The sequence below is a fragment of the Neoarius graeffei genome, chromosome 27 (assembly GCF_027579695.1).
Source record: "Neoarius graeffei isolate fNeoGra1 chromosome 27, fNeoGra1.pri, whole genome shotgun sequence".
In the NCBI taxonomy this organism is placed as follows: domain Eukaryota; kingdom Metazoa; phylum Chordata; class Actinopteri; order Siluriformes; family Ariidae; genus Neoarius; species Neoarius graeffei.
Window position 1 is genome coordinate 24,235,804 of NC_083595.1, and position 15,874 is coordinate 24,251,677.

Sequence of the window (15,874 nt, forward strand, 5' to 3'; positions counted from 1 at the left end):
AAGATGTAAAGCCTCCTGCGGCCACACACTAATATCCTTCACTACTGGTAGCTCTTGTCTCACTCTGGGCCTGTATGCAGGCTTCAGCAGATAGTCAGGTGGTCAGAGCTGCCCGTGCGAGGCAAGAGGGCTGCAGTGTATGCATTCTTGATATTTGTATATAAATGATCCAGTGTATTTTTCCCTCTTGTTGCACATGTGACATGCTGGTGGAAGTGAGGTACCGGTAGAACAGACTTAAGATTAGCCTTAAAGTTCCCAGCAACGATATAAAATGCATCCAGATGGGCTCTCTGAAGCTGAGAGTGTTGTAAAGTTCTCCCATCGCCTGCTTTGCATCGGCATTCAGAGGAACATGCACTGCAGTAATAATAATCGCGGTCAGTTCATCTGGTAAGTAAAAAGGTCTGCATATCACGACCATAAACTCCACATCAGGAGAACAGGATCTGGAAATCACCCTGGCATCACGACACCACGAATTGTTTGTGTAAATCAATAGACCTCCACCTCAGCGCTTACCCGATGTTGACATCTCTCTATCTGCTCTGTGGAGTGTTAGCCCCATTAGCTCAATTCCGGAGTAATTTGTCAACCATGTCTCCATGAAAATAAAGACGCAACAGTCTCTTACTCCACGCTGTAGCGATCTCTACAGGCTGATGTAGTCCATTTTAGTGTCCAGTGAGTGAACATTTGCCAATAGTACTGAGGGAGTGGTCGGTTTACAGTGGTTATCCCTTAGCCTGACTTTAATGCCTCCTTGCTTCCCCCTCTTGCGTGACCTGTTGCAGCGCTGTTGGTGGTACTTCCTCACCGCAGTGGCTCCAGGTGAATCCAGGGTCACCTCTGTGCAGTCTTGGAGTAACAGTCCTAACATGCTAAGCTGGTTTTGCACTATTTGCCTTCAGTTCCCGCAGTGCTTTCTAATGTCCAGAAGAAAGGTGTGGTTATAAACACATTTTTGCCCCACTGCTTTACAAGGGAGGGATGAAACTGAAAAACTTTCACTAATGTCAGCAGAAGCCACCATCACATAAAATACTTTTGTTTTGAAATGGATAAAATAAATCACAATTCCACCTTACCTTCGAATAGTTTTGACCAAACTTTGTAGCATCTTTAGTGCTTTTAGGAACAGCATTTTCTTTCATAATATGTAATTCTGCCTCACCCACAGTGACAAAACAATTGGCCACCATTTTGCCGAGTCGCTCAAGGTGATTATCAAGAAATGGTCTGAATTTCTCGACCAATCAGCACGCATGATTTCCTATATCGCCTCCATATTTATACTAATGAACAGTATTCGGAGTTAAGCATTCACAGTGAGGATTTAATACCAAAATATTGAGGTCAATATTATAATGCATAAATTTGATACCATTAGTTAATAGTGTTGGCCCTTTCCAGTCAACTACAAAGTTGGAAGAGGAAATAGCATCTTAATCGAAGGCATTACTTTTTTCAAAGGGTGAAAATTTTATGGATAAAATTATGAATTTACATTGAGCTGCAACCATGACACATGAGTACATGTTTGTTTATCTTTCAGACCATGGGCACATCATTTTTACAAAAGAGTGCTTCAAATTAACAAAAACATTATTTATACATAATACATAAATGCACTGTACAGAGAATTCTACATTTGGTATTAGTAACATTTACCTTGCTATCCTGTAGAAAAGCATAATCAGAATACACAGAATGTAAACTCCACAGAGGCTGTAAACTATATACCCCATGTGTTCTGTTAGAGTAGAGGTTCTGGCTTTATCTCAGTACCCTGAAGCAAGTTCACTTAAACCTCATTCAGTATATAGTTGTGGTCAGAAGTTTAGCTACAGGGCATGAACATCATCATGGACATGAATGTCATGGCAATATTGGGCTTTCAGTGATTTTCTTTGAACTGTTCTTTTTCTCTGGCAAAATGATTGCACAACCTTTAACAGGAAAAAAAAGAAGAATTTGGTTTATACATTTTAATTTATTTTGGGTTTATGAAGTCAGTACAGGATCAGAATTATACATATGTCGAACATATGTATACAGCACACCAAATATTTGGCTAAATTAAATGTCCCTTAGCAAGTGTCACCTTGGCCAGATGCTTCTGGCAGAATTCTGGTTGGATATTTGACCACTCTTCTTGGCAGAACTGGTAGAGTTAAATTAAATTTGCATGTTTCCTGGCACAGTCCACATATTTTCGATAGGGTTGAGGTCAGGACTTGTTTTTAGCTTAATGTTAGTCTGCTTTATTCATTCCATAACCAGCTTTGATGTGTGTTTGAGGTGATTGTCCTGTTGGAACACCAAATTGTGTCCAAGTTTCTATTGTTTAGGTTATGCTGAAGAATTCTGAGGTACTCCTTCATGATTCCATCTACTTTGTACAGGTCACCAGTTCCAATGGCAGCAAAATATCCTGAGAGCATGATGCTACCACCACCATGCTTAATAGTTGATGCAGTGTTCCTCAGTATTTCTGGTCAGTCTGGCCAGCCAACTCGATCATTCTCATCTAACCATAAAACTTTCTTCCAGAAGGCTTTTTCTTTGTCCGTCTGGTCATCTGCAAACTTTAGTCAAGCTTGAAAGTGTCAATTTTGGAGCAGGGGCTTTTTTCTTGGATTGCAGCCTCTCAGTCCATGGTGATGTAAATCTCGCTTGACTATAGACGGTGTTCCAGCAGCTTCTAGTTTATGGCAGGCCTGTGCCTTGATGATGGTTCTTGTGTTGTTCCTGACCATCCAAACCAATTTCCTGTCAGCTGAAGATGACAGTTTGGGTCGTCTTCCACTAAAGTGGCTACACCTCACAGCAACTTGTACTTAACATACAATTGTTGGAACTGATAATCTTGGAATCTGCAGTTATTTAGAAATGGCTCCAAGAGACATTCCTGAGCTGTGTAAATCTATGATCCTCTTTCTCAGATCTGCACTGAGCTACTTGGGCTTTCCACTGTACTGTGTGTTAGTCAATCCAATGAGTGCTGTCAAACAAACCATCTTTATGTTGGCACAGAGAATCAACCAGTTTTAGCCAATCATGGTCACTAACAGGAAGTTAAGAGGCCTTGGCAAGTTAAGACATTTTGGAACTTTCAGCACCAAATTAATGGAATAAAATTAATAATGTGAGTGGGTATATGTAAATTTTTGACTTTGTGTTAAATTACAGAGCCCACTCCTGCGCACGTTTTGGCAGTTGTTGTCATTATAAAGTTTTCCTATCATTTGTAGAGTCCTGAATCCTTTTTTTTAATGTTTATATTTGTTTATAAGGATTGAGATGGCGAAGTTAGCACTGCCAGAGAGTGCATGCCAGTTGGATAGTCGCTACTGGAAAATCACCAATGCAAATGGGAATGTGGAGGAGGTCCGAGGTCCTGGTGTTGTGGGTGAGATAATAGATATGTAGTATGCACACATAGTGCAAGTATACAATACTGTGCAAAAGTCTTGGGCACCCTATTTTTTTTTTCATACAAACTTTGTTACAGATTTATATTTTATGACTTCTACATTTATTCAGTCAGTACAAAAACGTTTTAGAGTTCCAAACATTAATTTTTGAGAACAAAATTAAATGTTGCAGTATTTATTTATTTATTTATTTATTTATTTATTTGTATCTGAGCAGTATATTGCATAAGAGACCACTTTTGAGATTAAAAAAGAGAACATGATGAAGGCTACTGGGTTTTGCTGACAAATTAAGAAGTACAGTTAGGCCCAGAAATATTTGGACAGTGACACAATTTTCATGATTTGGGCTCTGCATGCCACCACATTTTGGATTTTAAATGAAACAGCTGAGATGCAATTGAAGTGCAGACTTTCAGGTTTAATTCAAGGGGTTGAACAAAAATATCCTATGAAACATTTAAAAATTGCCCCCATTTTTCTACAAAGTCTCCTCATTTCAGGGGCTCAAAAGTAATTGGACAAATTAGCATTACCATTAAAAAAATGTTCATGTTTAATACTTTGTTGAAAATTCATTGCAGGTAATGACTGCCTGAAGTCTGGAACCCATGGACATCACCAAACACTGGGTTTCCTCCTTTGTGATGCGTTGCCAGGCCTTTACTGCATCTGTCTTCAGTTGTTGCTTGTTTGTGGGTCTTTCTGTCTTAAGTTTTGTCTTTAGAAGTGAAATGCATGCTCGATCAGGTTGAGATCTGGTGATTGACTTGGCCATTGCAGAATATTCCACTTCTTTGCCTTAAAAAAACTCCTGGGTTGCTTTCACAGTATGTTTTGGGTCATTGTCCATCTGCACTGTGAAGCGCCATCCAATCAACTTTGCTGCATTTGCTGAATCTGAACAGAAAGTATATCCCTATATACTTCAGAATTCATCTGGCTGCTTCTGTCTTCTGTCACATCAATAAACACTAGTGACCCAGTGCCACTAGAAGCCATACATGCCCATGCCATCACACTGCCTCCACCATGTTTTATAGAAGATGTGGTGTGCTTTGGCTCATGAGCTGTTCCAAGCCTTCTCCATACTTTCTTCTTCTTCCCATCGTTCTGGTACAGGTTGATCTTATTTTCATCTGTCCAAAGAATGCTGTTCCAGAACTGGGTTGGCTTCTTTAGATGTTTTTTTGGCAAAGTCTAATCTGGCCTTTCTATTTTTGAGGCTGATTAATGGTTTGCACCTTGTGGTGAACCCTCTGTATTTGCTCTCATGAAATCTTCTCTTTATGGTAGACTTAGATACTGATACACTGACTTCCTGGAGAGTGTTCTTCACTTGGGTGGATTTTGTGAAGGGGTTTTTCTTCACCATGGAAAGGATCCGGCGATCATCCACCACTGTCTTCCATGGATGTCCAGGCCTTTTTGAGTTCCTGAGCTCACCAGTGCATTTTTTGTCTCCTTCTCAGAATGTTCAAAACTGTTGATTTGGCCACTCCTAACATTTCCACTATCTCTCTGATGGATTTCTTCTTTTTTTTTTTTCCAGCCTAAAGATGGTCTGTTTCACTTCCATTGAGAACTCCTTTGACTGCATGTTGTGTGTTCACAGCAACAGCTTCCAAATGCAAATGCCACACCTGGAATCAACTCCAGACCTTTTACCTGCTTAATTGATGGATTAACGAGGGAATAGCCCATGCAGCCCATGAAATAGCTTTTGAATTAAATGTCCAATTCCCTTTGGTCCCTTGAAAAAGAGGCGGCTACATCTTAAAGAGCTGTAATTCCTAAACCCTTCCTTTACTTTGGATGTGAATACTCTCAAATTAAAGCTGAGAGTCTGCACTTTAAGCCCATATTGATTATATAACTGTACCTTGAATATGTTTTGGTAAACAGCTAAAATAACAAAACTTGTCAGTGTCCGAATATACATGGACCTGACCTGTAAGCGTGGCAGACAAAGTGTCCAGAAGAACTGTGGCTGGTTCTACAAGATGGTCAGTAAAACCTCATAAAACTGCACTAATTGTACCTGAGACTAGTTGTTGAAACATTTCATTATTTTAAGCCATTTTTATGCCTCCGCCACCGTAAGGTGCAGGAGGCATTATGTTTTCGGGTTGTCCGTCTGTCCGTGCGTCCGTCCATGCGTGCATCCGTCCCAAAACCTTGTGAATGCGATATCTCAAAGGCTAATGAAAGGAATTTCACCAAACTTTCACCATTTGTGCGCTTTGGGACAAACATGAACTGATTAGATTTTGAGATCAAAAGGTCTAACGCCAAGGTCACTGTGAGGTCAAATGTCTGTCCAAAAACCTTGTGAACACAATATCTCCAAGGCAGATGAAAGGAATTTCACCAAGCTTTCACCATTTGTGCATTTGGGGACAAAGATAAACTGATTAGATTTTCAGATCAAAAGGTCTAAGGTCAAGGTCACTGTGAGGTCAAATGTCTGTCCATGTGCGTCCGTCCCGAAACCTTGTGAACGCGATATCTCAAAGGCTGATGACAGGAATTTCACCAAACTTTCACCATTTGTGCGCTTTGGGACAAACATGAACTGATTAGATTTTGAGGTCAAAAGGTCTAAGGTCAAGGTCACTGTGAGGTCGAATGTCTGTCCGAGAACCTTGTGAACACAATATCTCCAAGGCTAATACAAGTAATTTCACCAAACTTTCACCATTTGTGCATTTGGGGACAAAGATAAACTCATTAGATTTTGAGATCAAATGGTCTAAGGTCAAGGTCACCATGAGGTCAAATGTCTGTCCAAAAACCTTGTGAACACAATATCTCCAAGGCTAATACAAGGAATTTCACCAGGTCAAGATTACTGTGAGGTCAAATGTCCATCCCCAAATCACAACTTAATAGGGCGTGTAGTCTACCAGGCGGAGGCATCCCCATCGACGCTGTTGGCGTCGAGTTCTATCTAGTTATTTTACAGCATTTCTTTACATGTGCCTAAGACTTTTGCAGAGTACTTTATATGTAATTAAAGATACCTGAAACAAAGCTTTAGAACCAGCTCAATTTAAGTGTGTGTGTGCGTGTATAGGGGAGTTCCCAGTGATGACCCCTGGTAAAGTGCATGAGTATGCCAGCTGCACAACATTTTCCACCACCTCTGAGTACATGGAGGGCCACTACACCTTTCATAGGCTCAAAAACAAAGGGGAAGTCTTTGACGTCTCCATCCCAAGATTCCACATGGTGTGCCCGCCCTTCCGTGAGTCCATGGTGCGCTTGGTATGTCTCTTCCTTTTTTTTTTTAAAACAACTAAACCTATCCATCCAGAATTGTAATATCTGATAAAACAATATAGAACAAGCAAAAAAACAAACAAAAAAACTCCCAATAGAAGACCAAATATCATTAGTTGAAAAGGTATTAAGATCTGGTCACATTATCACTCATTGGAAAGTCAAGAATTCTTGTCTCTTGTATTCTGTCACATTTCATTTGATGTAGGACAATTTGATGTTTTAATTGTTAAAAATTGTTTATTAAATGTTTTTTTAAATGTTGATTTAATAATCTTTTTTTAACTGTAATGCTCACTTTTATGGTATGGTTGGTTAAATGAAGCTGTTTAGCTAAAAAGTTTAAATTAAGGTTACAGCAGCTGGACTTGGCTAATTAGTTAGTCTTCCTTCCATTCAAATTGAAGAATAGCATTGGGGGTGCATCAAGTTATACTTTCAAAGTTAGAGAAAAGTAATTAAATACACCCTAATGACTATCAACCAGTCACAAGAAAACTGTTAACACCTCTAACTTTCAGTCTGCCTTCCTTTCTATTTATGAATAGCAAGACTGGATAAAGCACAAAATTATGCCTTCATTACCAGAAGTATTAAATACACAAAATTGGTATCACTATAATTACAACCCCAATTCCAAAAAAGTTGGGATGCTGTGTAAAACAGAATGTGAAGATTTGCAAATCATGGAAACCTTGTATTTCATTGAAAATAGTACAAAGACAGCTTATCAAATGTTGAAACTGAGAAATTGTATTATTTAAAAAAAAAAAATATATATATATATATATATATATATATATATATATATATATATATATATATATATGCGCGCTCATTTTGAAATTGATGTCAGCAACATGTTTAAAAAAATTGGGACGGGGCAAGAAAACAATTGAAGTTGTGTAATGCTTACACACACACACACACACACACACACACACACACACACACACACACACACACACACGTGTCTGTAGTGGAAATCAGTGTATGGGCTCAAACACTTCAGAAAACCATCGTCTGTGAAAGCAGTTCATTACTGCATCCACAAATGCAAGTTAAAACCAGATAAACAATATACAGAAACACTGCTGCCTTCTCTGGGCCCAAGCTCTTTTATGATGGACTGAGGCAAAGTGGAAAATTGTCCTGAGGTCTGATGAATCGAAAGTAGAAATTCTTTTTAGAAATCATGGAAACTATGTCCTCCAGCCTAAAGAGGAGAGAGACCATCCAGCTTATCAGTGCACAGTTTAAAAGCAAGCATCTGTGATGGTATGATGGTGCATATGATATGGGTAGCTTGCACATCTGGGAAGGCATCATTAATGCTGAATGATATGTACATGTTTCAGAGCAATATGCTGCCATCCAGACAAAATCTTTTTCAGGGAAGACCTTCCTTCTTTCAGCAAGACAATGCCAAACCGCTTTCTGCATGTATTAAAACTGCATGGCTCCATAGTAAGAGTCCGGGTGCTAAACTGGCTGGCCTGCCTGCAGTCCAGACCTGTCTGCAGTCCAGACCTGTCTCCCATTTAAAACATTTGGCACATTATGAACCACAAAATATGACAAAGGAGACCACAAACTGGTGAGCAACTGAAATTGTATATCAGGCAAGAATGGGACAACATTTCTCTTTCAAAACTACAGCAATTGGTCTCCTCAGTTCCAAACATTTACAGAGCAGTGTGGGGAAATAAGGCCGGACTGGTGGACATTGACCAGTAATTTTCGCATTTGTCTGTCTGCATTTCAAAAGCATTGGACTAGATGGCCGATTAAAAAATAATAATTTGAATGTATCCTGTATTTCAAAGCATGAAACCGGATGCATCAAAAAAGCATCAAACCCCACAGACCCGAATTTAAAAATTCATTACTCGGCCACTGAAGGTCCTAGCCCTGCCAAAATTTACAGGCACGTCCCTCTCTTCGAGACCTTTCTAACCAGCCCAGGCACGGCCTGCTACAACCGCGGCTCGGCCCGCTATTCGCCCTGGAGCCCCAGAAAAACTTTTAACTCAAGCCAGCCTTTAAAAATTCATAACTCAGTCACCCAAAGTCCTAGCCCCACCAAACTTTACAGGCACCTCCCTCTCCCTGAGACCTTTCCAACAAGCCCAGGCTCGGCTCAATCCGACGTCAGGAGCAGGTCGCAGAAAGCTTTAGCACAAGCCCTGGCTCCAGCCACTCTCGCATGCAGGGATTTAAAAATTCATAACTTGGCCACTGAAGGTCCTAGCCCTGCCAAAATTTACAGGCACTTCCTATTCCCTGAGTGGCACACTAAATAAGACCGTAATAATACACTCAGTATTCACTGTTTTTATTGCACGATGCAGCCGAACTGGTGTTTTAGGGTTGACAGTATCTGATTAAGAGTTCAGTTTACATGAAACTTTGCAGTACAGTATTAGGTTAAGTGCCAAACTGCCAGTCAATGGTTATATTGTTATGTGCATTTTTTTCATTCATAATGACAGTCATAATCATATGCTTTATAGGATGTAAATTTATATTTTGAGTTTTTATTTTCTTCTAGTTTCTAAGTTCTAGTCCAGCAGATTTTAGTCTGAACGCCAAATGATATTGTCTAGTTTTGAGTCATTTTAAAAGTCGCTTTGTTACAAAGTTACTTGGAATCTCGTACTCACAATTTTAACTCTATTATGTAAGAATAGTTGTATTGTTGATTACTAAATTTCTTATAGACTTATGATAAACATAGTATAAAAAAGTAATTGTTATCACTAATAAAACATTATGTCAACACTGTAGTGGTACTGTTAGTATCTATATATGAATAAGTTGTAACCAACTGGAACATCCTTGCCCCCCATACTTTTTTTCTAGATGTGGAATTGATCTGTGTGTACTAATGTTTTCTTGGGTAAATCACCAAGAACAAGGCAAGGGCATCAGGAGAAAGGGAGTGAAGCTTTTGTGTAACCTTCTGGATAATTGTCACTGCATTTTTTGCATTGGCTTTAGGGTGCATGAACACAACAGGAACAAATATTTGTGGATATTTGTGTGGAATGTAAAGGGGGGGGGGGGGCGCACAGACAGACAGTAGCTCAGTGTCTGCAGTACCCACAGTCTCTCTAACAGTGACGTGCTTACACCACTGTTGATTGACATAAAGACAAACTCCTCCCCTTTGAGATTTCCCTGTGACATTAACATCCCTGTCAAGCCTCACTGGTGCACCAAAACCACTGAGAGTTAAGTTGGTATCCAGGTCTGTGGGACTAAGCCAGGTCTCGGTGAAAGCCATAATGCATGTGTGTCTGAATTTCTCTAGATGAGTGATGTTAGCTTGGATCTTGTTGACTGGGCATTGCAGAGTAGGGTCAAGGGGAGGGGTATACGGTAGAGTTTCAGATGCTTAAGTGCCTGTCTGACCCCTCCCCATTTTTCCAGTTTCCACACTTTAAAATTTTTTTTTATACCATGTATTAATGCTCTTACAGTGATGGAAAATGTCTGCTATTAAACGGTCTTTCCATAAGTAGATACAAGTGTGACTCTGGCAACTGTTGATCCCTTCGAGTCAGTAAAAATCCCAGAGAATACTGAATCCTGCCCATATGCAAGTGGCCAGAATCAAACAAACACTGAGCCACAGCCAACAAAGTCCATGTTAAGATTGAAAAAAGTAACTCCATTCCAAAAGGTGAGCAACTTAAAATGCAACGAAGGCTGCTCTTAATCAGACAGTTAACTTTTCTACTAATGACAGACAAGACAAAACAAGATGAGGTCACTACTGTTTGTCGCTACTTGCGCAGCACCATTGTAACATGCATATTAACAGATGGATTTTAAAATAATTTATTTAAATTATAAACATCTACTTATTTGTACTGTGGTGTCAAATATGGTCTGAAAAACGTACCGTAAAGTCTGGAAATTTGAGTATGGAAAAAGTATGGAATTTTGAAATGGAAAATGTGTAGGAACCCTGACATATGCATATAATATAGAATAATAGGCTTTCAGTTTATACCTCATCATAATATTTAACTCAGGTCTCTTGCTTGTAACCTATTCTCATGAATCAGTTAGAGAAGAGTTAGAGATTACATCTGTCTCTCTGTGTACTTCTTCACATCGCTCACTCTGAATTTCACACCCCCTTTCTTTTACTACAGAGTTCTGTGAGAGAGGTGCCCATTGCTGTCTTCAACAATGATAATGATTCAGACACAGAGAATTATGAGGAGGGAGAGCTGCATGGTATGAACATGGCTGATCCTGGAGGGCGCTGTCCTCGTCACATCTGACACATACATAGTGTCTGTCTCTTTCTCTCACACACGCACGCGTGCGCACGCACACACGCCGAGAACAATACTTAGACAATTGTTTTCTATACAAAGGCTTTGTGTCTGTCCTCCCGTGAACCTTACTCCCCTCTTGTCTCATCTCACACACACACACACACACACACACAAAATATATATATATATATATATATATATATATATATATATATACACACACACACACACACACACACACACGCGCACACTTTTTGGGGTTTTATGTGTCTTCAGTACTAGTATCATCCAAGAACTTTACACTGAAACATGAATACAGAAACTGCTTTTCATAAATTCTCAGACTAGGGGTCTCACAGTATAATAATCTGTAAGACGTGTTTTAAGCATTTAAAATTTTTGATCAGATCAAAATTGTAAAATTAAATTGGAATATACAAACGCGCGCGCACACACTTGAACTGGACTAGACCTTTTGTATATAGGCTTTTTTTGTATTTGCATTTAGCCTTGAGTATTTACACGTCGGAACAGAGACTTGTTTTTTTCTCTCTCTCTCTCTGTCTCGTTACACACACACGCCATTGGTGAACCATCTCTAAGGAAAACATTAGTCATTACTTCACCTAAAGGATAAGATTCTGATTATTGCTAGTAATAAATTTAAAATTTCTTCTTTTTGTTGTAAACTTATGGAGTGCAATAGGGTTTTCAAGTCAAGTATACTATTATTTGTAAATGTGTGTTTTTTATGTTTGGGTAAATAAACAGAAAACTACAAACTTTTTGTCAATGTTCATTAAAAAAAACATGATTAAAAGCTTATTTTATGGGAATATCTTTGAAGGCTAAGCGGAGTAGAAAATTCAAAGCTTGTTTGTTCTCAAGACAGATTTAGGGCACTGAAATTCTGCCCATTTTTTCTGTCCGTTGGTGCCAGTGTGTATGCTGTAATGGTAGTGAGATGAAGAGTGCTTTGTTAATGGCTTGTCTGATCTTGCTTTGTGTTATCGCTGTTTTTCAGCCTAAAGCTCCTCCCACTGGCACTTTTTCGTAAGACTTGTACCAGCCAATCATTTCTCTGACTGCAGTGAAATAGGTCAAATATCTGCATAGTTCTTACACACACACAGATGCATTTTATTCCAATGTCCCTTCCTGCTGGCAGCTGTTTTGGTGGTATTATTCATGCTATTTCCTACATTAGTGGAGCGGGAGGGCAATGTAGCATATAGTGAATAAATAAGAAAAATCTAAAATGGTGCACTATATTTTGAATATGATGGTATTCCTGTTTATTAGAGCATTGGAGTGGTAAACGTTTGTGTTTAACTTGGAATTTAAAAATGGCTTCAGACTGTCTGGCCATTTTAATAAGAACACTGTTACACACTTGTCCATTCATGGAATTATTCAATCAGCCAGTCATATGGCATGCATGATTTTTATGCATTGTGCTGCTGCCACATGATTAGCTGATTAATTAATTACATGAATGGGCAAGTGTGCAGTGTACACTGTGTCCAGTAAGTGTATGTGAGATTCATAACTAGATGAGCCTCATTTTAGAAAAAAACATGAGTCATTTTGTCAAAGAAAAGATTTGGTCTGTCAGTTATTGCAGACAGGAAATTTTGAAAAATATGTGACCTGGGTGTTAACCCTCATGGCTGCGTTACTTGGTAACTCAAGTCATTATTTACATTGATCAAAGGCATCAAATATCTGCCTGGAAAAATGATTATTTATATTTCCAGCATTGCTGTACAAACCTGATATTGGATTCCCTGTGCTGCATGTTCCCACCACACATCAAACTCCTCCTGTTGAACAGTGTGACTTATGGAGCATTCCTAATATTCCTTATAGATTGTGTAAGATGGATGAGCAAATATACATCTTTTCATAACCTATAATACATGGCTAGACAAGTATGGCTTGAAACATGAGATGATTTTAAATAGACTCGCACATTAGTAAAGATTTCTTTGAGTGCATTAATGATTATATTTCAAGGTAAAGGGTAATTATAGTGGGCTGGGACATGACTATGCTGTTTTCTAAGGGTTGCAAAGGTTTTATTATTTTAAAGTAGTTTACCTTTACGTAGACATCAGTGAGACACAAATGCCATGCCAATCATACAATCGCACAAACAGTAAAGCCCAATAAGGTATGTACATTTATCTATCCCATTTAAGGATATTTAAAAACAAAAAAAAATGCAATATTTAGAAAACATTAAATTATGGCCCATCTTTTACAAAAGCCGATAGACTTTTGTCACTCCCATAGTTGTGTATCTGTCTACAGGTATCTTACGTGTGTGTGTGTGTGTATATATATAATAAGCAACTTATCTTAGATGCATATGGATATACAGTGGGGCAAAAAAGTATTTAGTCAGCCACCAATTGTGCAAGTTGTCCCACTTAAAAAGATGAGAGAGGCCTGTAATTTTCATCATGGGTACACTTCAACTATGAGAGACAGAATGGGGGAAAGAATCCAGGAAATCACATAGTAGGATTTTTAATGAATTAATTGGTAAATTCCTCAGTAAAATAAGTATTTGGTCACCTACAAACAAGCAAGATTTCTGGCTCTCTCAGACCTGTAACAACTTCTTTAAGAGGCTCCTCTGTCCTCCACTTGTTACCTGTATTAATGGTACCTGTTTGAACTCATTATCAGTATAAAAGACACCTGTCCACAACCTCAAACAGTCACACTCCAAACTCCACTATGGCCAAGACCAAAGAGCTGTCAAAGGACACCAGAAACAAAATTGTAGACCTGCACCAGGCTGGGAAGACTGAATCTGCAATAGGTAAGCAGCTTGGTGTGAAGAAATCAACTGTGGGAGCAATTATTAGAAAATGAAAGACATACAAGACCACTGATAATCTCCCTCGATCTGGGGCTCCATGCAAGATCTCACCCGTGGGGTCAAAATGATCACAAGAACGGTGAGCAAAAATCCCAGAACCACACGGGGGGACCTAGTGAATGACCTGCAGAGAGCTGGGACCAAAGTAACAAAGGCTACCATCAGTAACACACTACGCCGCCAGGGACTCAAATCCTGCAGTGCCAGACGTGTCCCCCTGCTTAAGCCAGTACATGTCCAGGCCCGTCTGAAGTTTGCTAGAGAGCATTTGGATGATCCAGAAGAGGATTGGGAGAATGTCATATGGTCAGATGAAACCAAAATAGAACTTTTTGGTAAAAACTCAACTTGTCGTGTTTGGAGGAGAAAGAATGCTGAGTTGCATCCAAAGAACACCATACCTACTGTGAAGCATGGGGGTGGAAACATCATGCTTTGGGGCTGTTTTTCTGCAAAGGGACCAGGACGACTGATCCGTGTAAAGGAAAGAATGAATGGGGCCATGTATCGTGAGATTTTGAGTGAAAACCTCTTTCCATCAGCAAGGGCATTGAAGATGAAACATGGCTGGGTCTTTCAGCATGACAGTGATCCCAAACACACTGCCTGGGCAACGAAGGAGTGGCTTCGTAAGAAGCATTTCAAGGTCCTGAAGTGGCCTAGCCAGTCTCCAGATCTCAACCCCATAGAAAATCTTTGGAGGGAGTTGAAAGTCCGTGTTGCCCAGCGACAGCCCCAAAACATCACTGCTCTAGAGGAGATCTGCATGGAGGAATGGGCCAAAATACCAGCAACAGTGTGTGAAAACCTTGTGAAGACTTACAGAAAATGTTTGACCTCTGTCATTGCCAACAAAGGGTATATAACAAAGTATTGAGATGAACTTTTGTTATTGACCAAATACTTATTTTCCACCATAATTTGCAAATAAATTATTTAAAAATCAGACAATGTGATTTTCTGGATTTTTTTTCCTCATTTTGTCTCTCATAGTTGAGGTATACCTATGATGAAAATTACAGGCCTCTCTCATCTTTTTAAGTGGGAGAACTTGCACAATTGGTGACTGACTAAATACTTTTTTGCCCCACTGTATACATGCATCTTGCCTACCCTGGTCATAGGTCCCAACAATTTTAACTGTGCTCTTACACACACACACACACACACACATAGGATATTACATAGTCATGCGAAGATATGGTGTTTATCCTCGAAGGGTGAACATATTTCATGAGTGAGTGTAGCAAATGAATGATACATTTTTCACCACTCGAAGATAAACTTCATCTCTTTGCGTGACCGTGTAATATTCTTTATACTATATAGACACATTAAAAAAAAGCAAATTTATCAAAAGAATTTTAATTTTGAACTAGTTCGCCATTTTGACAACATGCATCAAGTCAGCAAGAAAACACTGGGAGTGACATCAGAGTGAAATATTGGGAATTATTATACATACAGGACACTTTTTCGATAGAATAAAACTGTATTCCTTTCCCTTCTAGCGGGTTTCATTTAATTTGGTTTGATAGCATGCAATATTGTTAGTATATCACTTATCCTACATGTATTACGTCACTCTACCCAATGGAAAATGAGCATTGAATATGGTTTGATATTGCATGGTCATCAAGACATGGCGTAACACATCAGATCTGATGCAAATATTCAATGAGAAACTTTTCTGCTGCGCATGCATAAAATCATTTTGGTTCACCAGTGACGCCCGCAGTAAACTGTCTCAGTGAATTGAAAATGCCATAAGATGCATATTACAAGTAACCTCCCTGTTCTTAACTTTTTGTAAAATCTATAATTGTTCCATCAAGTGTGTAGGAATGATAATAATATTGGCTGGCTTTTTTTCGTGGTATATCAGATATATTCTATTCAGCTAGCATGATATTGAACTTCTCTTCGACTCGTTAAATATGATGCTAGCAGAATGGAATATATCTGATATACCA

The 15,874-nt window shown here is 39.1% G+C and overlaps 1 protein-coding gene across 3 annotated transcripts in view; it reads left to right on the forward strand.

Annotated features, from left to right (window-relative positions):
• fbxo3 (F-box protein 3) overlaps positions 1 to 11,793 on the forward strand; it is a 61,463-nt gene extending 49,670 nt beyond the window's left edge. For 2 of the 3 annotated variants that reach the window (XM_060911677.1, XM_060911679.1), the window contains 3 exons: positions 3,297 to 3,412; positions 6,514 to 6,704; positions 10,883 to 11,793. In XM_060911677.1, the coding sequence (XP_060767660.1) occupies positions 3,297 to 3,412; positions 6,514 to 6,704; positions 10,883 to 11,014 (439 nt within the window). In that variant the 3' untranslated portion in view covers positions 11,015 to 11,793. The remainder of the gene's footprint in view (positions 1 to 3,296; positions 3,413 to 6,513; positions 6,705 to 10,882) is intronic. The other variant, XM_060911678.1, reaches the window with a different exon arrangement.
• Positions 11,794 to 15,874: the final 4,081 nt, after the last annotated feature.